The following is a 23,837-nucleotide window of genomic DNA, read 5'->3' as shown; positions in this document are numbered from 1 at the left end:
TTTTTAGATTAAAATGTTCATAAGATTAAATTGGAATAGTCTAGATTGTTTTTTTTTTTTTTTTAATTAAGAATCTTAGATTCATTCTTTAATAATTTAGGATGAAAAATTTAACTCAAAAGAATTGGAGCAGAAAACATGTTTCTAAGTTACAACCTAAATTTTCTAAGTTCAAAATTTTAAATTTTTACCCAAGAGTTGGAGATGGTTTTAGGAGACCCAAATGACCGTAGAGCGACAGACTTACCTACTTGTTTTGTTTAGGGTCAACATCAACAATGCAGTTCTTCCAACGATAAACCCATCCCTATAAATTTGTAACGACGGACCTAAAACCTGGGCCCCGGATCTCACTCAATTACTTTAATAAAATTTACACACGACATGTAATCTACATTCAAAACATGTCGATTGAGAAAGACTTCTCATAATCACTAACAAGAGCAGGATATGTACATAAATAGGACGTCGTCTGGACAGGTTTCTGATCTCTTGTCGACTCTACAAAATCTGTGCTGCAACTTTAAAACCAGGGGTGCCACGTTGGATCCATCATGCACAAGTTCCTCGGAGTCAAGGCAGCGTCAACCAACTCAGTCACTCCGCGCTGCACCGACTGCGGTGGTTCCATGGCGTTATCCTCCTGAACGCAGCACAACACACACAACACGCTATTAGGGGCGTATAAATTAGCAATTGATTCTGCATTCTGAATCAATTCTGGAAACCGATAAACCCTAAAACTTATAGAGAAGAAAAATCGGCATAAACAGCATGCATTTTGGCTCATTTTATGACACAGGCACTCAACATCGTTGCTAGTACGAGCCTCTGTGTTGTTATAAGATTGGAGGCACTGGCTTACCTCTTCGGAAAAGTACTGGGGGGCGATTCCATTGATCCGGTCAATAACATGCTGGACATTGCTGATGACCTTCTGCTTGAAGTCAACGGGGTTCATACTACCCCCTCCAGCAAACGGGGCCATAGGCATACCGAGGGGTCTTCTCCAAGACCAAGACAGCAGCTCATCACGGAAAAACATAGCCAACTGATGCCACAGATGTTGACTTTGCTGCGAAATAGAAAGATTGGGATTTAGGACACAATCTCTTTTCTTACGTATAATTTATGCTCATATAGAAAGCGACTGCCAAGAAAAACTCACTTTGGGTGACACAACAGCCTGTGCAGAAGCACACATTGCAGACACAATGAGGCCTTCCACTCCAAAATGAGAGAAGAAAGCTTGCATGTTCCTTGTAAGACGAAAAGGCACTGGCTCGTTCAATTCGACCATTCCATTTACATCATATGCAGGATGAAAATCGGTTTGAAATATTTTGCCTGTGTTCTTAGCAAATAAAATTTTATTTGGGGACCTCCCTCCAATTTGTAGCATGAGAGACATAAGGCTCGAGAGGGCCAACTGGATGGCAAACTGCTTCTTGAAAGTCCACATATGGTTCCCATTTAACAGAGTCTTGTACATGTACTGGGAAAAAATGCCGTCCGATACAAGATTTTTTGTTATGTCATTATAAGCTTGGAGGCGAAGGTCTCCGACAGCTTCGTTAATGACTTGGCCGGATACAACCGGGTTCAATTGCTCCTTGAAATAGGTGATGGGAAGATCCGCCTCCTTGTCATTCCTTGAACAGTGATTCTCATACACCTCAAGAAAGGTGCTGTACATCAAATCATCTTCTACCATTCGGACCTGCACATACAGCAATAGTCGATTTTAATAAGCAACTTCCTTTTTCTTTCCATGGTTGCAATGGCAACCACATTCCAAAGACAAACTAACTACAAACCAACCAGGGCATAGTAAAATAGGTTTATCCATAGATACATATCGAATCTAATCCCTCAAATGTGACAAACCTGGGACCAAACAGGAATGATGATTGGCGTGTGAATGGATATGTGGCGTCGCCTTGATTCCTTGTGCTTATCAAACATTTGGTTCATCACACGGAAAAGCTGCAATATTCGTTCATCACTTCGAGCATTAGGGGTTAAAGATGTCTGGACAATAAAATGACGTTGGGAACCATCAGAGCCAATAAGAGTCAAACGCCGGAAACTACTTCCATGTCTTCGCACTATTGGTATATCAGCTCCAACCCTGTCTAACTTTACTGTATGGTCAGGTGCAATTTCCTGCAAACATTAGAATAATGTTGTTTTATATAAGAAGATACATTAAGAAAGGAAATAGAATTTTTAATCGACTTGATCTGAAAGGGTTTATCAAATGCTTGATAGTCATTTAACATAATAGAATCAACTTGGGATACGTCACAACCACCTCCATTCATCCAATGGCACAGGAAGACCAATCAGATAAAATCATAGAACAAACAATAAAGGCAGGACAATGATACGAGCAGAAATGTGCAAAACACTGATTTAGTTACCTGATCGCTAAAGTACTGTCCTGGAACTTCCACGTCAACGACATGGAAATCACGCAACACCCTGCTTTCCTCTTCCAGCTTCAAGACAGCTGGAAACCTGTCCTCAACATTGCTCTGGAGGACATTTTTCCAATGCTTTAACCGCTCAGTCAATTCAGAGAGTGTGGCTGGGAAAGTAGTGGTACTCCCAGGATCAAGATCACGCTCGAAATCCTGTTTGTACTCTCTCACAAAATCAACGTGCTTATTCACAGCATCTTGTGAAAAACAAGCTCTGCAAACACCGGAGAGTTCCTTCTTAAGCGATTGGGGAACTTCAGCTGTTGTGGGAGTTGGGTACTTGTAACATCGGTGGAGCAAGGCGTTAACCACAGCTAGAAGTCTCTCCTCTGGCAGAGTAACAAACCTTGAACCAATTTCAGTCAGCAGAGTCTGCAACCGGAAAGTTAAAAAATATTAGTTAGGATTGGTTTTCTTATATATATATAGGGACTTGTTATTAGCACTCCAAAAATCTCATTTGGCACTCCTCACAAGTGTATTTTTCTTTCTAATTATAGAAAGTTTGGAGTGCCAAATGAGATTTTTGGAGTGCTAATAACAATTCCCTATATATAAATAACAAAAGTACATCAAATATTTAACTTTAAAATTCTGAGACGGAAATATCAGACCTCAAGTTCACTAGCCAAATTAGTATGTTTGCTTCTAAGAGCCTCCATTATATCCTTTGCAGCATCAAAAGCGCTGGCAGCAGAGGGTACCGAGCCCAAAGCACCATTACGCCTTAATGCACTCTGACCACCATCATTGATGGTTGAGGAACTTTGCTGCTCATTACCTTGGTGCATGCCACTCTCGATAACTGTGGACCTTTCAGATTCTTGCCCATGAGAGTTTCCACCATCATGAGAACCAATTCCACCACCAGATTGGGCAGTTTGGAGAACTTGGTTGTCCGACGATAAACCACTGCCACTATGACCTTGTACTCTAGCATTCCCATCAGCTAACCCAATTGAACCAGCACTTGCACCAGAGGCACTTTGCTGTATCCTTTGAGCCATTGCCATTCTACTACCAAGCTCAGTTTTATTTGCATCACGCCGTTCGAGCAAGTATGTGCGCAGCCAGTAATATAGGGCCTGAGATTATAATCCTCGAGAAAATCAATATTTATGTTGGAGTGAAATACTGTAATATTTGGATGTCTCTTTCTTTGACAAACTTAACATTTTACCTGGGGAAACACAGTGGCGATTTTTAGTAGAACGAGTTTGCAATGGGGAGCTTCTGTCCTCTGCAAAGAAAGTAAGAGTTGTGGAATCCAAGAAAGCCAGACCCAGTGGGGAATTTGGTCAATATATTTATCAAAAGACCTCCCAACATGTTCATTGGGAGTATCAAAGCTTAGAAGATATAAAATTCGAGCTAGATGATTTCTTGAGTTAGATATCCCAAATCTGATTCCTTCAAGAAAGCAACAGACAGCATACTCCAACCATGTTTCATCATTCCCTTCTCTGTAAGCCTGTGCAAAACAGATAGCAAATAGGTCACGCACCAAAATAAAATAATTTTTTTTTACCAAAAAAAAAAAAGAAAAAAAGAAGCTAAAATCATCAAATGCATTTGAAGCAGATTACAGGACATACCATGTCACAATAATTTCCCCAGCTTATCCATCCTTTAGGCAAATTTTTGAAAAGGCTGACAGCATTGGAGTATGAAAGATTAGCACCTTCATAATCATTTATCTTTAACAAGAAATCCCCCTTCAGACGAAATATTTCTGCTTTATGTTTCACAGGAAAATACTCTAAGTTGGTGCTGTTGATTAGATTGAGACCACTGGTAAGCTCCCCCTTCATTTTCAAATAAGCTTTTGCCTGTTCTGTAATCTTAACAAAGGCCTCCTGGTAAAATACATGGAAAGACATTAGAAACCTGTATCTAGGGAAAACAGAAGTGGTTTATGAAAAGATACCACCAAAACAACATATCACAGTTCAACAAGTATAAAACATTAACTAAGATGATAGGATTCAAGCAACATAAGGTTCAAGATGGTAATTAACATATGACCAAGTTACAAAACATATTCCAGAAACGAAAATAATACACTGAGGGCTTTCAACATATCAGCTAGTTACCCCCAGAATAGAGTCATTGGCTTGTAGTGGAGGATGTTCATAAAGGCCCAACAACCATGTTTTTGCTCATTTGTACTTCTGGTGGATGGAAATAAGCAACTAAATCAAATTAAATAATATGGTTGTAGTTAGTAATACCTGCACTTCCATCGTTGAATGGCCGTACATCTTTTCAAGTATTGAGACACAAACATCGTATAGGCCTTGCTTACGACCAATGTGAGCAAGCTTATTAACATTCCAAGCTTTGTCACGATAACCAAGGTGATGAAGTTGTGGGTTCGTTGATGTAAAATCTTTGAATGCTTCTATGACTGCATTGTACATTTCATTCCTCCACTGTAGCAAATCATACCAAACAGACATGTTATCCCATTCATTTGGAGTTCTCAGTCTCCAAGTCTCAAGAATGTCCTTGAGATCAGCATAAAGATTTCCATGTACACCAACCACAGGATTCCCAGAAAGTTTGTTTCCGTTGGCAATGTCCACAAGAATTCTTGACGACTCTTGAACTTCAACTAGCTGTTGGAATTGCTGTAAGAGAGGAATCCTAGCATGGATAGACATCTCTGGCAACTGCCACCACTGATCCAAGGCAAGTTCAACACCTTTGCCCACTATGTTCTCAGCATCCCCCACACCATTTGCATTTCTTTCATGAAGCGAAATGAATGATTGTATAAGGCGAAGTTTCGGAGTATCTTCCACCTGAGCCCTTGTAAGTACATGATCCTTCATGTATACCCAATCAGGCAATTTCCAAAGAGTATCAAGTAGTATTTCGTAATTCTCAATACTCTTACCATATTCTACCAATGGTTCCCATTCACTAAGTTGACCAGCACAATACAGCCATTGTTCTTCCCAGAGACACATTTCAGCCTTCGGTACTGTGTTGTTATATGTGCCTTGAGTTGACTTAAGCATAGCTTGGTAAAAGAGGCTTTGAGCACGCTGCCAGTAGCCATGCTGAACTAGCGAAAGCCCGGCTCTAGTTTCTGCAGTGATTGACCTCTTCTTCCACAATCCACACCTCATGTCTTCCTCATTGAGCAAACGATAAAGTTCCCCAAGAGACTCAGAGCATTTTGTATCATTTGTGAACAACATGACATGACTTTCCAGCAGAGCCAATGCTATGTGCCATGCATTGTAAGTTTTCCCAATATATTTAATGAGCTCACTTGGCATCCGAGGCTGAGGGTGGCTCAACTGAAGCCCTTCCAGAAGGGCTTGCACAACATTAGGTCTGCTGCCTTGCTGCTTCTTATGATAATCTTTTGAAAGCAGAGCAATCATTGGTTTAGCTAGTGCGACCTGCTCTTCCTTGTCTAAGGTCACCCAGGCAATGGGAAACACCAACACCCACAAATGATAAGCGACATTGGCATCCGCATGAGCAAGCTCTCTCAATGGAATAATAAGATCAGCCACCTAAAACGAAGGAAAAATTCAAAACGAAAGGTCAGAACTTTCCATTTGAGTAGAATATCAATTACACAAGCTTGTCTGAAGATGGTTTGACACCAACAACAGATAAGGAAGCGAAATTACTTAAACCTATTAAACATAATTAATAGTAACAGAATCTGGAAGAGAGAGTTAGAAACCAGGCATTGTTTTAGGGCAAATGTAATAAAACATTAATGTATGTGACAATAATGCCAAGTGTCATGCTGAAGTGGGATTACGAATCCATCAAAATTATAACGTCTTCTGGAGTTCTTAACACCATGTCAGCATGCCAGATGGTCTCATCGTTGCAAAATAGATTCACCAAAGATAAAACTAATGAACCATCGTACCTTGAGTTTGCTCATCTCATTCAAAAAATGTGCATGCTTACAAACAAGGGTATCAAATGTTAGAGGACCATCCTCGGAACCATCTGGAATATCAGTGACCTGTTGGTGCATTCCAGGAGGGTCTGAAGAACCTGAAGCCAGAAGTGGTGGCACCTTTGCAGAATTTGGAGGAAGAGTAATAGGTTTATCCTCAACTAAGATTGCTAAAAGAAGATCAAGGCCCTGTTTGAGCCAGAAGACATCACCCAAGGCTTCCCAATCCTGAAGGTGAATGATGTACTGAAGCCTAGCAAACAATGTTTTCCCGAGAGATTCATGATAAAGTGAGAAAAACTTCTTCCGGAATTCAGGATCTCTTGCACGTAAACCAAGCATGAATTGCCTTTCCACCTTCTGAAACACCTCTTGACGCAGGGAGAGAGGATATCTGGAAGTCAACCAGATATTTTAGTATATCCTTTTATTCAAGTACAGCAAAAATGAACTCAACTACATTACTTACTTATTTGAATCAGCACATAATCCATAAAGAAGCTGAAGATATTTAATGTCCCACTCTTCCAGAGCAATTGAGAAGTTTTGTTTATCAACTTGTGAAAGCTTTTGAAGAAAGGAAACTATTTCCTTTGGAGGAAGAAAAGCATTTGAAGCAACAGATGAGCCTGGCTTTCCGAGGTCATCTTCAATCCACCCTTTTATTACCTCAAGTATGCAAAGAAGCACACTAGAATCAGTACCTTTCTCAGAAAGCAAGGAATTTAGTATTTGAGTTACAGATCTTTTGCACTCCTGAACAAGCATGACCCTTTCACTAATAAGTTTCAGAACAGAATTCAGATTAGAAATGACGGCTCCCACATCGGCACCTTGACGAGAAGATGAAGCTGCGGAATCCAGATCTTTTGTTTGGCCCTGAAATAGAGGACAAGGTTCGCTAAATATAATTCAACTGAAGTGGGAAGGGATATGATCCAATATAAGACATTATAAGATAAACAAAAAGAAACGTCCATTAAACGATACAAAATTTTCCCAAATAACAGAAACATATTCAACCATTCCAGATATAAGTTGACTAGAAGGGCAGAGCATATTGAATGAGCTGTACAAATTAAAATCATTGCCTGATTGGTTACGATCACCAATTACCATTTAGCCAGTGGCATTTAGTTCCCCACTTTTGATGGAGGAGGTCCTGAGTTCAAAATCTTGTGTATAAGACTTCGTGTTTAAGTTGGAAAAAAGGATTAGTAAACAATTATCATTAATGCCAAATCACAGGTGTGTTCTCCAACTGGGTTGCAAATTGTCAGAGTTCTCCTTCTGACCGAAAACGTATGCTCCTGTCTCAAAGGTTTGCATACAAAATAATTGATAGAACTATCCCACAACTTGAAGGCAACATAAATTCTAACTTCAGAAGACCAAGAATAGAAAATGCAATGATGTATTTAAAAACCCGAAACCAAACAAAAAGTAACATAGAAAAGCAGATCACTGGCAGCTGATACAACATAATAGACGCACATATAATAGAGAAAAATAGCAGCAAGTAAACATATACACGAGGAATATACAAAGAAAATTTCTATGAATGTATATGAAGCATGAAAGAGGTAAGCATATAAGAAAATAGACATACTTGTCTCAAATTAGAATTTGATGATGACCCCATATCTCGTGCCAGGCGTTGCAGAATACGGACAAAGATGTTAGGATCAACAAAGTTCTTTTGCACCTCTGTCAAGGTTCTAATCACAAGCAGCACAAAGCTAATTGAATTAACAGTGCTCTCCTCACTCGAAGTTTGAGGAGCTGTAACAGTATTGATGTGCTTCTTTATTAGATCATCAACCTTGTGATATATTAGATTCACATCTTGTGGGGTAGTAGCTGCTTCTAGAGGAAAAGCAACAAAGACCATTTTCAACAGGGAGCACAATGATTTTCCAGCATCTAACAGTTTATACTTGAAACATGGTTCAAGAATCTGTCAAAAAAAAGTCCCCATAACACCAAAGTTGAGTGTGTAACTCCAGGTAAGAGCAGACTTTGCAAAAGAAAACGATAAACAGATGGTGGTGTAAGAAGTAAGAACATACCTGGGAAATTTGATTGATGTTATTTCTGATGAACAAATGAGGCTGCTTCTCTAGGACCTTATTCATGACATCCAAGCCCTGCGCAAGGGCTGTGGAAGGGTCCTTGGACTGAGGTTGAATGCTGCTCAGAAACTTCTCTAAATAATTGAATTTAACATTGGCAGTTGGCCACACCTCCAAAGCTTGTGATAGTAGGTCTAACGCTTGTTTGTACATAATACTTGCTTCCTTGTCCTTGGGCTCTATGACCAAAGCAACCTGTTTCCAGAAACCCATGAAAGTGGTGAGACTATGAACTACAAACAAATATACAAGGACTCCATGTCAGCTAAACATTAGTGCAGCTACAGAAAGATTGCCTATTCAATTATAGGTGTCCTATAAACCAACCATAAGAGTTTCCAAAACAAAACCAAAACAGAACAAATTCAATTATATATGGAGTATATAATGTCAAAGCCCAAGATAAGTTTAGACATCTATTCTATTCCCAGAAGTTCCATGGAAGGAATGTCAACGGGCAGAGCATCATCAGCCAGAAAGCTTAGGTTCAAATAATGACATTCTTTAATGCCAAAGTAACGAAAACCATAGTATTTTCAAACCATCTCACTCATACATGAAAACAAGTGTGATAAGTTGAAAGAAGGGTGTTACCCTTATAAGGAAATTGATAATCATTTCCTCCATAGCAGCATTTGGCTTGAATTCTTCATCGGGTTGGCTAGCAGACCCAGGGGTCTCAATGTTAGGGATTGTGGATGGTCCTCCAGGCGACATTACACAGAGGGATTGAAGACCAGGTTCAACTTTGACACGCTTTGTTGCATCTTCAGGAAATGTAGACCCATCCACAGAACGCTTAGGATCAGCACTAGCTGGCCCTGGATTAAAACCCTCACTCTTCTGATTGGTAACATCACCATCCGCCACTACTTTCATTTCATTTTGTCTCTGTCTTTCCCATCCAACAACCAAGCCAGCAAGTTCAATTGCAAGACGCCTGTTTTCTGCAGAGGTGGTGTAAGGCAATCCAAGGCGACTAAGAGAATTGACCATCTGAGGTACAAATTGAGCTCTACAGCTGTAAAAGAGATCTGAATGGCGCACAATAAGCTGAAAAATGTGGATAAGATTAGGGATTGAGTGGCCTTCCTCAACCAAAATTTTTTTGGTGTACCGTATCCAAATTGGCATACGAGAATCTCCGAGAGGCAACCTTCGTGGTAGTGCTGGCATTAGTATATCGAGGGCCTGCTTGACCAACATTTTATTCTCTGGCTGGCAAGTTCTCAGGAGCGCTACAAAAACCTGCATTCTCAAATCAACGTCAGGGTACTAAAATAAGATATTTTTATTTTAACAAATTGTCAACAATGAACCCAAAGAATGTGCATTCTAGGGGGGTGCACGAGCTGTGAGCACATGCTGGTGCATTCCATATTATCAAAGAACAAGCATATGTGTTAATAGACCACTCTAACAATCAAAGGTTTGGTAAATAGCTTAGAATTATAGGATTTATGTTATTTTCATTTCAAACACAAAAGGGGAAGTGACCTATTGTCAGAGCATAAATAATAGCACAAAGCTGAAATTCTATGACAAATAGAGCACCAAAACCAAAATTTCCGAAGCAGTAAAATTTAATGTCAATAAGGGATTAACAGCTTGTGCCAAGTGCCAACAAAAGATTGAAATAGATATCATGGCCACAATGTGCAATACCTGGAGTATAATTTTTTCTGGGGCTTGATAGGCCTCCAAGAAGTGGCAAACATTTACAAATGCCCACTGTTTACTGGCACTATCTTCGCGTTTGAGATGATTCCAACCAAATTTGATTAGTTCTTTCCTATGATGTACAAGGTCATTCTGCAGATACTTAAGAAGCAAAGTGGCAAGCTGCAAAAGTTCTATTCTCAAGGGCTCGTCATATTCAGCAGAAACCTATGGATGTACAGAAATGGTGAGATCAAAAAAAGAAAATAATTTATAATCTACCAAAAAAAAAAAATACTTTTGATTATTTAAAAAGGGAACTAAGGAGATAAGACATAGTGGCACTGAAAGCCTTTAATTTTTGCAGGAAATATACCTCTTCTGGAGGATCGAGAAGTCTGTCAACAATTGTTTTTATTATAGCTTGGTCAACAACTTCCCAACTTTGATCATTTTGGAAGGAATGAGCAAGCATCGGAAGAATAAGCATTTGCATAATAACCACCAGATGATCATGACCAAGTTGTTTTGATTGGAAAAGATTTAAGAAATGCAAGAGAAGTGCTTTCTTAAAGTTAGGTGGATAACCTTCTGCAACCTGAGAACAGATGATGATTGCTTCACAAACAGTCAACTAAGTAAAATACAAATGACATAAACAGGGAGAAAAGTACATACCTCAATGATATAAAACTCCTTCAAAAATGTAAAATCAATTCTAGTATGAAACAAGAAGATGGAGAGTATTTCAAAGAGAACATTCACTTCTGTTTTGTCATGCCGTAAATAATTCAGGAAGCATTTGACAAGCCATTTGCTTTCTTTAACCTGCATTTAAAAACATTAGAAAGTAAAAAGACCATAGGGACAGACGCGGCCGCATGTTACATGACACAGAGAGTTAAAAAACCGAAAGGTCATATAATTAGTTTAAGAAAGAAAGCAAGGGTTTTTCCCATCTTAATATTACCCAATCGATGATCAACAAAGAAAGTATAGAACTTCAATATAACAAGCCACTAAACTTGCCTGCACTAAGTTCAGCTCCTGTTCATTATGCAAACGAGATAACCTTGCGGGTGACTTCCAAACAAGTACCAAGGTATCAAACACCATGCGGTTACTTTGTAGCCAGCCGGGTATCAATTTGACTAAACTTTTTATGAGTGCAAGTCCCCGAAAATAAGCATCTGGCGTTGCACCAGGATGTGCAGATGGGGGATTAGAACTATCAGATGGAGGCTTAACAAGAACTTCGTCACCCAACAAAGCAGAAGGTGGAGTTGACGTTCCCGAAGCAGTTGGCAAAAATTCAGGAAAAACACTTGCAAGTATTTTCTGCGCTGATTTAGCAAGTTCATCTCTCAAAGGCTGGCCGGCATCCGATCGGATTATACACATAAACCTAGGTTAAATGAGAAAATATATTAAATGCACACAGAGCACTGGACGAGTATGGACGCCGGATGAGTACAAACACAATTTAATCATAATGATATGATGTCTGAAAATTTAGACATACATTTATCCGTAGAAAGTTTATAGACCACTCGTCACCAATGACCATGAATACTTCCATGGTCAATTATCCCTGAATCTAAATAATGCCAACCATTTATTTTATTTCAACAGTTGGTGACCATGGATTTTCATGGTAAATGATGGACAAAAGATCACAAGGCTGCCTAAATTGGCTGATCCAAACCGTGTTGGGGATTGGTTCAGTTTTAACTGTCTATTTATCCATGCATAAATACACACACATGAATATCATAACTAAATATTACCTCCTGAAGTACTTCGGTTCACTTAATCGAGCAAGAAAATAATCGACTGCTAATGTCGCATAGCGATTCAAAAATTTTGTGAGTGGAAGGCGATATGGACTGTTAATCTCACTGTATACTTGTCCAGGAAGAAGAGCTCCTTCCAATTCAATAGTCAAGGTTACAAGCTCATCAAGGAACTTTGATGCGGCCAAAGGAAGAAGATGAAAAAGCTCGATGATAGCTGGAAAAAACACAAATGTGACGTAATAAGATCTGTAAACATGCATATGTATAGGCATACAAGAAAATCACCAAAAGTAAACAACCAAAAATACATTACCGGCTGCAATTTTTGGCTCTTCACCAGCCTTCCATGATTTCTGACTTTGTGCAAGTTTCTCAGGCTCTAACCATTTCTTTAGGTGTTCCAGCAGCTTGCCACCTAAGGTAACATTAAACCAATTGGACAAGAGTTCAAGAAGACGGGCCAGACCTTGCAGAAGAGGCATGCTCAGATTCTTTGTATGTGCCAAGTTCACCAAAATAGGCCTAAGGCTGCTCTGCAGAAGTTCTTTTGGCATCCTCTGCTGATTAATAACCTGCACAGCAATGAAGTACATTTTTCAAAAAATATAAAAAAATATAAAAAACACTGTTTCCAGTAATATTGCAAGAAAAGCATATGCCGTGGAAAAGGAAATAAGAAACCAGATGATGCATAATATGGTCATTTATATTCCATGAATCACCCACCAAATGGTTATGGCTCAACTGACCAAATAAACAAGATGGACCCCAGATGAGTAAAATTACCAGAAAAATAGACAAGCAACAATGGGGCAATCACTAAGGCAAAATAAAAAAAAAAGGAAGCCAATAATTCCCTAGAACAATCATCATTAATACATCCAGGCATGCATTACAATACAACTAGAAAAGAGAGATGGATTGACTAATTCAAAAGAAAACAACCTGTCGCAGCCCTTCCTTGGCCACAGCAACAATTTCAGGTGTTCGACATGTCAAAGATTTGAAAAACATGGAAATGATCTTTGCACGCAATTCTGAATGATTCGGAGTTTTAAAATCTGCCCACGCCATGGTAGTACAAAGTAGCTCAATGCAGGCTGTTCGAAGCTTATTTAGTGATGTGGCCACCTTTGGGTTCATATGCTTCACAACCCACACAGTTTCATCAGCCTCAGCTATTTGCAATGCTTCTTGGAGAAAATTAACCAAATCTTGTGTCAGCTTGAGAAGAGGTGGCCTCAAGCCCAAACAGAAGTTTAAAGCTGAAACTGTCCCCACCTATGTACCACCAAATCAAGTCAGAAAGGACTACAACAAATTCTAGTAATAACCATTAACAACATAGATTACCTGTTGATCGACGGTTTTTGACCGGAGTGATCTTACTAAAAGTTGCTGAAGCAAATTTTGATATAATGGCTCAAGTAGCTCAGATACCTCACTACCAGTTCTACTAGCCAAAAGTGCCAAACACGACTGAACATTCTTTCTGACAATAACAGATGCATTGGGATTAAACAATTCTGCAGCAAGGAAATCAACCACTCCTTGAAAGCTCTGCCGGCGTGGTTCACTGTTTGCTTCATCGACATTATTAACCACACGAAGAACCTGTGTAAGCACCTGACTTGTCTCTTCCTGCTCTTTGCTAGCATATATAGGAAGCCTTTTAAGAACATAAACCAAACCACGCACAATTCTTACTTGGAAAAGGCACAGGGTCTCAACAGTGACCTTACCAACCAAAGCACCAAGTCCCATAACACCTCCCATCTGCGCTTGCCAGGTTGTACCATAGCAACAATGCAAAAGACGGGGCAGAAGTTGCTCGAAAACAGGGATGCGAACACTTGGGGGTGGAGAGTATACAGGATTTATTGATGGACTCGAGACCATCATTGGAGTACCAGGGCCTCTTGACATCAGAACATCAGCATGCTTTGAGCGAGCAAGAAAGAGAAGTGTTTCAGAAAAAACATTTAAAGCACTAAGTGCAGCCTTGGCATGGAGCCTGTTTTCATCTGCTAGCACATCAACAAGAGCGTCTAAAAATATCAGCGGGTCTAACTCCTTGAGGTTCGAAGAAGTATTAGTCTTTGACCTGGAACTGGAACCCACATGAGCATTAGATGAAAGCATAGGACCCCCAAGTGCAGCATTGGCAACTGAGGTATTAGTTGAGGATGAATCAATATGGAACATCATCGCAAAATGGCGGCATACATTCACAACAAAGTCATCCTTGGGGTCCTGGAGATCTAGCTCCACACTGGCAGCAATAACAGTCATTAAGAGAGTCTTGAAAACAGATTTTTCAGCGATAAGTTGGGTCTTCGTCTTTACACCTAAGTCAGCCTGCAATCATGTCCAGATTTATTATAACGTAATACTTATTTTTTTTAATCATGTCCAGATTTATTATAACATAAACTCAGTGGAAAGAATATTAAGGGACAGGTAAAGAAGATATGGAATAGAAGTTACAATAAAACAATTGTAATAGACAAACAATGAGAATACAAAACCCAGTAAGCCATTGACAGAGTATTCACTTTTCATTCTTTTTTGGTTGGGAGAGGGGGGACTAAAAGTATCTTGACAATAAAGTGTCGAAAAGATCAGGCATAGTAAACAATGGTGTAAGAATGAACATTATGTAGATAAGTCAAGGTATACAGACAATTAATAGCCACACAGGTATATTCTAATACATAGATTTACTCGTACATTAACTGAAGTATTTTGCAGCATCTTCTCAGTAAAGCACTAAATAATGAAGATGGTCTTACAGTGAAGACCAATAACAGGATGACCATATAATTCAACTTTCACTTTAGCACCATTATCACAACTACATGGCCAGACATGAATTTGACTAACATATAAAGCAATAAAAGTTTTTATCATAAGGTTCAAATCACTAGAAGACAGCTTTCAGCACTTAACAAATAACATTAAACCAAACTAACCTTCATGTCTGATGTTTCAGGCCGCTGCCACGAAGAATCAACCGCAGAGACCAACAAAGTTGACAACCGACTAGGTGTGCCTCCGTCGTCCTTAATCTTTTCAGGCAAATTAAGCTGGGACGATAAGCAAACGCGAATAAAGTTCAATGCCTGTTTTCGGCAGAAAGTATCAATTCCACCATTTCTGTGCATAACAGCTTCCACGGCAAGATTAATGCATCGATCCAGTGGCACCAAAAATGGGGTTGAAGGCTCAAATGTAAGAATTGTGCGAAGACCATGCTCTGGGTTCTCCTTGCACTCAAGTGCAAGGGGTTCTTTGAGAAAACGCCTGTTACGACCTCCTAACTTACCAAGGAGTTGCAATGCTTTTGCACCCCAAGGATAGGGAGCAGGCCTCAAGTGAGACCATAGGGCCAAAATCACCTCAGACATTACATTGGCCATGCTGGGTTCCAAAAAATCAGGATTCAAACTATCTACCCAAAACTCAAGTGTTCTTAAACCTAAACTCACAAGATCATCACTTCCTTTAAGACACAAAACAAGAGGCTTCATAAGACGGGGAAGGTGGGGTAGCAAAGAACTTAAGCGTGCAGGCAAGGTTAAGCACAACTCCAGCAAAAGGTCCCTCATATCTTCCCCTATTGGACCCTCAAGCATCATCAACAGCATATTAAGACAAGGTTGTAACATAGGAATCAAATCCCTCAGAAGAAGATCAAATTTGCATGCTGCAAGTGCTCGAAATGTTGCATGAAGAAGTTTCATATAACCAAGAGGCTTTTCAACTTCAGTAGCGTTTTTCATGCACACTTCCATTATAACAGGAATGTGAGGTTGCAAAATACGTTCAAAATCTGAAGGCGCTTTTGGAACTGCAGCAAATACAAACTGAAAGAGATGCAATACTAGTTTTGCTGAAGGTGTATCTGGCTGCTTCAGAACGTCAAGTTTACTGTTTACAAGGTAATTAACCAAAACATCTGCAAAGGGGCGGTATACTTTAGGAGCTTGCAGAAGTGTCGAGAATATGTGAACCAACTGTGTGTTGCAAATCATGCACTCGAATAGCTCAGGCATACACAACGAGAACATGTCCATTAAATCTCGAGGTTCCATAATAGCCAGAATCTGGGAAAAGAGCTGCAGCATTTCCCTCTCCTCATCCTTCTCCTTGAATAGAGCCAAGCAATGCACCCCACTCTTTAAAACACCAGAAGCTTTCCGAACCTACCCAATAACAAAGTCGTATCAAGTAATTGGGACCACAATACAAATGTTAAATTTCATTATATGAATTTGTAAATTTGTAATACCTCATCTTCTCGCATCCCTTTAAATGCTTGAGGTGCTGGTAAATTAGATGATGGTGAAACAAGCACCTGTGGGTGTGTTCCAAGCGTGGAAGGAGAAACCTTAAACCATCAGAAATGTTGAATAAGATAACAAATGTTAACAAACTCAGGAAAAACTAATAACAGAGATAATAATACTTGTGCACGGGAGTGTGCATGAGTGATACTCCATATGATAGTCTTCATTCCTGACAAATACAGCAAAGACTGATCAATTATTTATAAATTAAAAAAATAAAAACAAAAACCCAACTGAAGAACATAACTATCAGAAGTACAAGTATCATTATTATCTATGGCATGGAGAGAAATAGCAAAAAATGTGGTGAGGATCAATTACCCATGACCAATGTCTTAATCAGATGCTTACAATCATTGATTTCCTTAGAATGCTCAACGGTTATCTGCAAGTTCAAAACTGCCTGCAACCAAATGATATGCCACAAAGTAAATAAAAAATGAAAAAGATCCTGTGCTTAATGAAAAAGGATGGCTATTCAATCAAGCAATTAAAGAAATGGAAGAAGTTTTTTTATAAGTAAATGATTGTATTAAGATCAAAGAAAACAGCAAAGAGGTAGGTCAAGAAGACTGAACCAAAAAAAGAAAACAGCACAGGTTAGAAACTAGAACATAGAAAACAACCCAGCACAAACAAACACCAAAAAGCAATTAGAACGGTGGCTTTCTAGTCTAGCCTAGTCAAATAGAGAGAAATTCCCCTGAGCTCTGAGGAAACAGAGGCCCAGAGAACAGCCAAAAACAAAACTATATCCCACAGCTTTGTGAAACCAGCTCCTTCAAATCATCCAAGATCCTTTTATTTCTCTCCATCCAAACGACCCAAATTTTCACATGAAACATACAACCCCACATGAACTTGGCTTTCGTTCCCTTCCAATTCACTAGAGAAAGGGGGGGTGATAATTTTTCGGGACGACCCGTGTGATGCCCATCTCCTTAACCAGCTTCAGCTACAAACTCAAAGTCACCAGACAATGCAAGAAACTATGGTCAACCAATTCCAAATTGGATTTGCAAAGGATGCACCAGTGAGGGGATAAACTAGAATGGGGCCTCCTTTGAACCACAGCAATACAACTAATATGCCTGCATTTTATTTCCATACAAAAAGTAATATCGACCTGATTTTCCAAAGAATTACATCAATACAAGCAGTTTCAAAACCTGTGCCACGTCATAATTCCAGAAATTTTCAAAAAGGAAACTGAAAGCTACGTGTAATTCAATTGGCTCATAATCCCTAATGGTAACCATATTTACTACCATTTTTTAACATCAGTCACAAGTGCAACATAGGTGATAAACCTATAGCTATCATTAAAAGGAAAAGAGAGCTCGGACAAGTGATACAAGACAAAATATTAACAGACAACTGGAAACCATAAGGCATTAATGCCCACACAAACAGCATCTCAAAGAAAAGTTGACAAAACTACCTGCACAGGGAGCTCAAGCTTTGACCTCAGAGTAGCACGGTCCTTTCCCTCCTCAGCCTCCTCCAACAACTATCAGTTGACAGAATACATGTCAGTATTGACAAATAAGCATGAAACAAATAACAATCAACCAAAATCACCCAGATATAAGCAAATACAAAGAACCGCACAAGCCAACGACTCTCCCAAAGTTCAGGAGAGAGTGCTGATCATGCCTTCTTATCAGGCCCTTTTAGCCAGAAATTATGGTGTTTTTTATTTAACGGTATCCATGTTTGCTGGGTGGTACCAAAACCTTGCTTCTCTTTGTTTAGTGGGAAGTTTATGATCTTAGGTGGTGAAAAAAAAGGCTCAAGTTTTCTGGAACTGCTTGATGCTGGCTGTTGTTTGGGCTATTTGGTCAGAAAGGAATCAACAAATCTATGAAGATGTCAGAGGGATGGAAGTGGAGGACGTGCAGAGAAGGTTAAGTTTTGGGTGGCACTTTGGGCCCATGTTTCTCCTGTCTTTAGGAACATATCTTTATCTGATCATATTCGAGATTGGAAAGCTGTAATATCATAATATAGAGTGTATTAAGATCGATGTAGCGTAATCAATTATATTTATCTTGCCTGTGTATGGTGGATTACTTGTTCACTTTATAAATTTATATGTCAAGTTCTTTGGTTTGGAATTAAGCTTCTTCTTTTCAAAAACCAACTCCCTCAAATATAAATCTAAATACATTGTTGGAAAACACATCATTGTTTGAGGTCCAAAAAGTATGAAATGCAACACAAAACTCTTTTACTCACAACAACCTTACAAAGACGACACACACAATTATATGTTGACATAAGCCCGTATGCTAATATGAAAGCTTTCACATGAAACCAAATTATCAACTAAACAAGAGGCCCTTGTGGTACAGCAATCAAAGATTACCTGAGGAATAGTGCGCTTGAAAGTACTAAATTTTCCAACAAAAGCATCCAATATACGCCCCTACAAAGAACCAAATTATTTTATAAGAATGGAGGAAAGAGAAAATTCGTACTGTTATCCAAGTCAAGCCAATATAGGCAAACAATTAGGCTGTAACTCAGACCAATAGAATCCGTGCTTCATCCATAGATGGTTGGTCAACACCTTTCTCAAATATTGGCTCCACCTGCATAGTGTACCAAAAAAACAATACATAAAGTGCATCCCCAAATGAAACAAAACAGACATAATCTCCTGGAGAATAGAGTTAGCATATGCACCAGATTCAGCATCAAGCGAGCACAAGTAGTATGAATGCTGAGCGACAATGAAGCATCATGCATGTTGCTTGAAAACAAGTATATGATTCGGGATAACTGCAGCATAAAGGTTATAAAGGTAAGCTTGTTCGAAAATACTGTGTGAATGTGTGATTTGAAAGTATGATGCCAACTGTTGCGATTAACAACCATCAAACATTAAGAAACTAAATAAAAAAGGAAAAGAAGTGCCAAATGGGGCACTGATCATTAAAGGAAGAATACAGAAGAAAAACACAAAACCCAGTTAATTGATTGATTTCACACTTCTCAATCATATTAAAGGAAGGTTACTTTGGCTCATAAAAGATTTATTGGGAAGCATACTCATAACGCTGGACAATGCACTTAAACTTAAACAAAGTTCATTTAAGGATTCAGGTTGAACCAACTTCTTTTAGATAGGAAAAACGAGCTTCATTGAAAAAAGAAATCAAGTAAAAGGGAGATCTCCTTTCATCGAAAAAAAAATCAGCATAAATCTCCCACCTATGAACTACTAAACCGGCTTTCTTCTCTCACCTTGCAGAAGTGCAACAATCAAGTCAATATCCATAATTCTCAGAATGCATAACTGAAGGCTGACACCGGGCCTAATTGCAGATGATGATAAGGAGGTATGACCATCCAATACACAGTGAATGAAAAGTGTATAATGAAGGGTCGAGCCTCATTAATGAGAAGACAGTGATGGAACAGCAGTCTAGTTTTATATTAGACAAAACACAATAGAAATACCTGTGACAAAGAGAGGTCCGCACGAACATGATGAACAATCTCTGCTAGTAGACTATATGCCAATGGCCTCAATGTCTCAAAGCAGGCTCTACCACTTCCAACCAGAACCCTGAAAATGTTAAAGCATATAGGGGTTAAATAAAACTGGAACAGAAGTTAGCTACAACAATATTCTTACTTCTTGTCACCAATGAAACAGGTTAGCATCTAGGTGAAACTGAGGTTTTAAACTGAAACAAGTCGGAATAATTGACATGTAAAAATGTGGGAATGGACACTACAGTTCTGGCAAGTTTGTGATTATTGCAAACTACAAGGAGGAAAAATGATGCTCAAACAGGAAGCTGATTGGGGGAGAATATAATTGAACATATATATAAATGCTATAAAAGTCAACATCTTAGCACATTCCATGACACATAATACGAAGCTAACCAATTATTTCTATATCTCAGCAAAACCGAAAAAGAAATCACTTCATTCTGTTGGCAACCGACAGTACTTTCTAGCATAAGACTGGTCTAGGTGGAAGCAGAGATTCCCATAAATATTAAAAGAGCAACCTATATGCACCATGTGCCAAATGTTTTCTCCAGCCTGCATGTCCTTAGCAGCCACATTTCTGTACATCTCTCTGGCACATAATGTTTATCGTTTAACCATGAATTCATTACAGAGAAAACAAACCCCTCTAGAAATCTTTTCTAAGAATATGTTTGAAGGCTATAAACAAGAACATCTCTTCTCCATTATATGAAGATATTGCATTTATCAAAGATTTCACAAGTCAGCTTGAAGTAAACTTTCTGTATCATGTTTTTTGCAATTTCGAGGTCACCGTATGATTGAGTCAACAGTGTTACCTTTCCTCCAATAGTGTGTCAATCAGAGGAAATAAACCTCTCTTGAAATCCGTTCCAAGAACATGTTTTAAGGCTACTAACAGTTCCTGCGCCCAACAAAATATTGGTCATTCAGACTACAGTCATGAAAGAAGAAACGGATCCAAGTGGAGAAAGATTAAATTAGAGACAAGAATACTTGCCTTTCTAATTGATACAGAATCTGAACATGTAACAAGCAAATTGACTATACTTTTACATATGCTTTCCTCATGGGGCCTGATATAATCAGCAAAGCTCTTCAACAGATACGTTAAAAATGAAACTGTCTGCAACAGAAGAGAAACAAACTAGTAAACAACTAAAGAAGAAAACACTGATGAGTGGACAAAAACATGAGATGATAAGTAAGAAAGAACAGTGCCCCGCTCACAGAATTTAATACATATATATTCAGCAAAAACACCTGCTTACCTTCACCTGTGCACCCTTCAACTCAATGAAATGAGTCCTCAAATGCAGAGGAACCTTTTCAGGGCCAGGAACAGATATAGCAGCAACCATCAAAGGCAATAGGTGAGGAATATTGGTCTGCACAAGTCGACTATACAACTGAAACAAAAACATGACCACCAGGGGACTCTCGGTAATTATCTTGAAAGAACGGGTACTGGGGTTAAGCTGCCCACCCCCAGCATACCCACTACCACCAATACCACCGCCAATACCACCGCCAATACCACCGCCAATACCACCGCCGATACCACCGCCAATACCACCGCCGATACTACCACCTCCAATACCACCACTCAACGATTGATCTGAAGAAGTATCCATCGGCTTAATATCCTCCCCGCCCACCGCCCCATTTTCAAAGAAATGGTTAACAGTCAACTTAAAGTTCTGGTAAACCTTGCAAACAAAGTCCAAGAATGGCTGAACTTCATTTTCCAGAGTTGGCCTAAAGTTCCTGAGGAGATCGAAGATTATACGAATACATATCAAGCCATTCTCTTCGTTGTCAGTAGTAAGTACATGCATTGCCACCTTCAAGAGCTCCTGGACAAAAGGGCGGAGTACTTCACTGTGGGGGAGACGATTGAGAATCTCCACCACTATATTCCGGAGCTTGTGTTCGGGATTGTCAGTAAACTGTGGCTTTGTAATTTTCTCAAGAATCGTTGAAAATGCTTTAAAGTAGCATTTTAGAAAATTCAAGTATTCTGCAGTGTGTGCAATCTCTAGGCTGTCCCGAACCTCCATTGCCATCTGAAGCCTTGCCTGAATTGCTGTTCCAAATAAAAACGAACAATAACATCTTAAAGACCCATCAATCAAACTTGGTTGAATCAAAATTAAGCTTTATCTATCATAGTTAATTGAGTCCGAAAACGGAGGCTGTGTTTGGTTTACTAGACATGCACTAACGGGAAAATATTAAAATTTCTACTAACGGAGGTTTAAAAGTTCAAAAACATAGTTGAATTATGCTTGACAGATAAATATACGTATATCTATATATCTATATCTATATATATATATATAGAGAGAGAGAGAGAGAGAGAGAGAGTACGGAGGTCGGGCTCGACGAGACGCCGAGCATGTTGCTCGAAATTCTGAACAGGACTCATGGACTCAGTAGCATGAGCACAAACCACCCAAAAACCCTAGCTTCTTCCACTCCAAGCAAAACCCGGAGCTCCGCTACTTGCTGCAGTGGCTGAAATAGAAGGGATGGTAGAAAAAGGGGATTTAATTTTGAATGTTTGGGAAATTAGGGTTTTGGAAATTGGTGAGCTGTTCGTGATCGTTCTAATTTCCGTAAAGGTTAAGCTATTTACGCTGACAGTGTCTCTGTCAAAGACTCAGGTCCTTCGGGGAGGACTCGACAATCGACATTTGAGGGGAATAGTGGTCTTTTGGGGACGAAGGCCGTTCTATATAGTGGTTCGACGAAATTGTGGAACGTTAGAGGGCCAAAAACTTGGATGTGGCCCATATGGATCTTCTTTTATTTGACCAATCAATGGTTTTCTAATATTTTGTCTTAAGAAAGAAAAAAAAATTAAGAGTAATATTTCAGAAAAGGAAAATAAAGAATAATGTTTAGTGAATTTTTAATGAAAATTTGAGTGAGATGTGTGTAAAAATTGGCCATTTAAAATAACTAATGCCAAAATTGACTAAAATATAAGTTTATCAGAACATCAACAGTTAATACAAGTTCATTAGAGGAAAATAATAGGAAATTGATAGCAAAATTTAAGTAGTTTACCTTTCAAAATTGGGTTACATGTAATGAGCTTCTTTCACTATATTGAATATGAGGTTAGAAATAGCGCTCAGCTTAACACAATAATTTATCCCTCTCCATTCCTTCGACCCCTTTTAAGAAATACTTTGTCCTCCTAATATAAGGCCTCAATGAGCCCTCTGTCTATGGGCTCAAGCCTATCACTTCATTTGCAATTAACGCACCAAATATACAAATTTGACCTTCTAGTTGTCCCTCCGTTTTGGCGGACACATGGTAACGAGGTGACATTTGTGCAAGTCTACTTGCATGCTTTCTTGGGACAACACAGCTGAGCGCCTTGCTCAGGGCTCTCGGGTTGGTGGAAATCTACACCCGAACGCCCTACCTGTCAACCTTTATGTCCTTTCATATGCCTCTATTCCGTTGGCTGACCGCCACATGGCCTGGAGTTCATGTCTTAGTAGACATGCCCCTTTGCTCCTGGAACCTTGTGCCATAAAGCTGTCAATGCACCAACTTGCCCTTCAGCGGTCAAAAGTACTTTATGTGAAGCATTCGGCCTAGTTGTTGATAGAACATTTGGAGGCCATGAGCTCCCAAAGTGCTTGGGACCATTCTTCCAAATACGTCAAGCTAAGACCTTCTTTTGGATCAGTGTTCTTTTTGGCCGATGTTCTTTCGTGCCTCTTGGGATTAGATATTATTGTTTTATAAACATCATAATGGTAATAGAGTAATTTTAAATTTATTTTCTTAAGTTGTTTGATTTACAAATTAGATTCTTTGGAATTGAAACTACCATTTTCAATCACGTGTTTGGAAACGGTGTAAAATGCGACCAAAAAGTATTGGTTTATTCCATTCCCATATTTAGCAATCAAAATTTATTTCCAATAATACTATTTGCGTTAAATGCTTTT

General features: G+C 39.1%; 1 protein-coding gene across 3 annotated transcripts; it reads right to left on the bottom strand.

Moving 5' to 3' along the window:
• Nucleotides 1-310: 310 nt before the first annotated feature.
• On the bottom strand, nt 311-22,491 carry LOC125473086 (transformation/transcription domain-associated protein-like). 3 transcript variants are annotated; one of them, XM_048575384.1, is made up of 35 exons: nt 22,234-22,491; nt 21,135-21,949; nt 20,864-20,989; nt 20,682-20,767; nt 19,819-19,927; nt 19,042-19,137; nt 18,885-18,947; nt 18,722-18,781; nt 17,795-17,863; nt 16,675-16,756; nt 16,473-16,522; nt 16,296-16,394; nt 14,977-16,209; nt 13,358-14,362; nt 12,950-13,285; nt 12,318-12,576; nt 11,996-12,218; nt 11,238-11,613; nt 10,887-11,036; nt 10,585-10,806; nt 10,215-10,436; nt 9,144-9,797; nt 8,487-8,744; nt 8,027-8,374; nt 6,887-7,296; nt 6,385-6,811; nt 4,715-6,013; nt 4,079-4,339; nt 3,664-3,954; nt 3,098-3,568; nt 2,424-2,855; nt 1,888-2,166; nt 1,169-1,720; nt 866-1,075; nt 311-643 (listed from the first exon to the last, which is right to left on the bottom strand). In XM_048575384.1, the coding sequence occupies exons 1-35, from the start codon at nt 22,289-22,291 to the stop codon at nt 524-526; spliced, it is 11,751 nt and encodes a 3,916-aa protein (XP_048431341.1). In that variant the 5' UTR covers nt 22,292-22,491; the 3' UTR covers nt 311-523. The 3 variants fall into 3 exon arrangements, with proteins under 3 accessions (XP_048431341.1, XP_048431342.1, XP_048431343.1); XM_048575385.1 differs by having other exon boundaries at nt 16,296-16,361; XM_048575386.1 differs by lacking the exon at nt 19,042-19,137.
• Nucleotides 22,492-23,837: the final 1,346 nt, after the last annotated feature.

The sequence above is a fragment of a genome, unplaced genomic scaffold (genome assembly GCF_019419815.1).
Source record: "Pyrus x bretschneideri cultivar Hongxiangsu unplaced genomic scaffold, Pyrus_bretschneideri_v1 Contig8, whole genome shotgun sequence".
NCBI lineage: Eukaryota > Viridiplantae > Streptophyta > Magnoliopsida > Rosales > Rosaceae > Pyrus > Pyrus x bretschneideri.
Note: the sequence above shows the minus strand (reverse complement) of the source record. Positions and strands in the feature narration are given on the sequence as shown.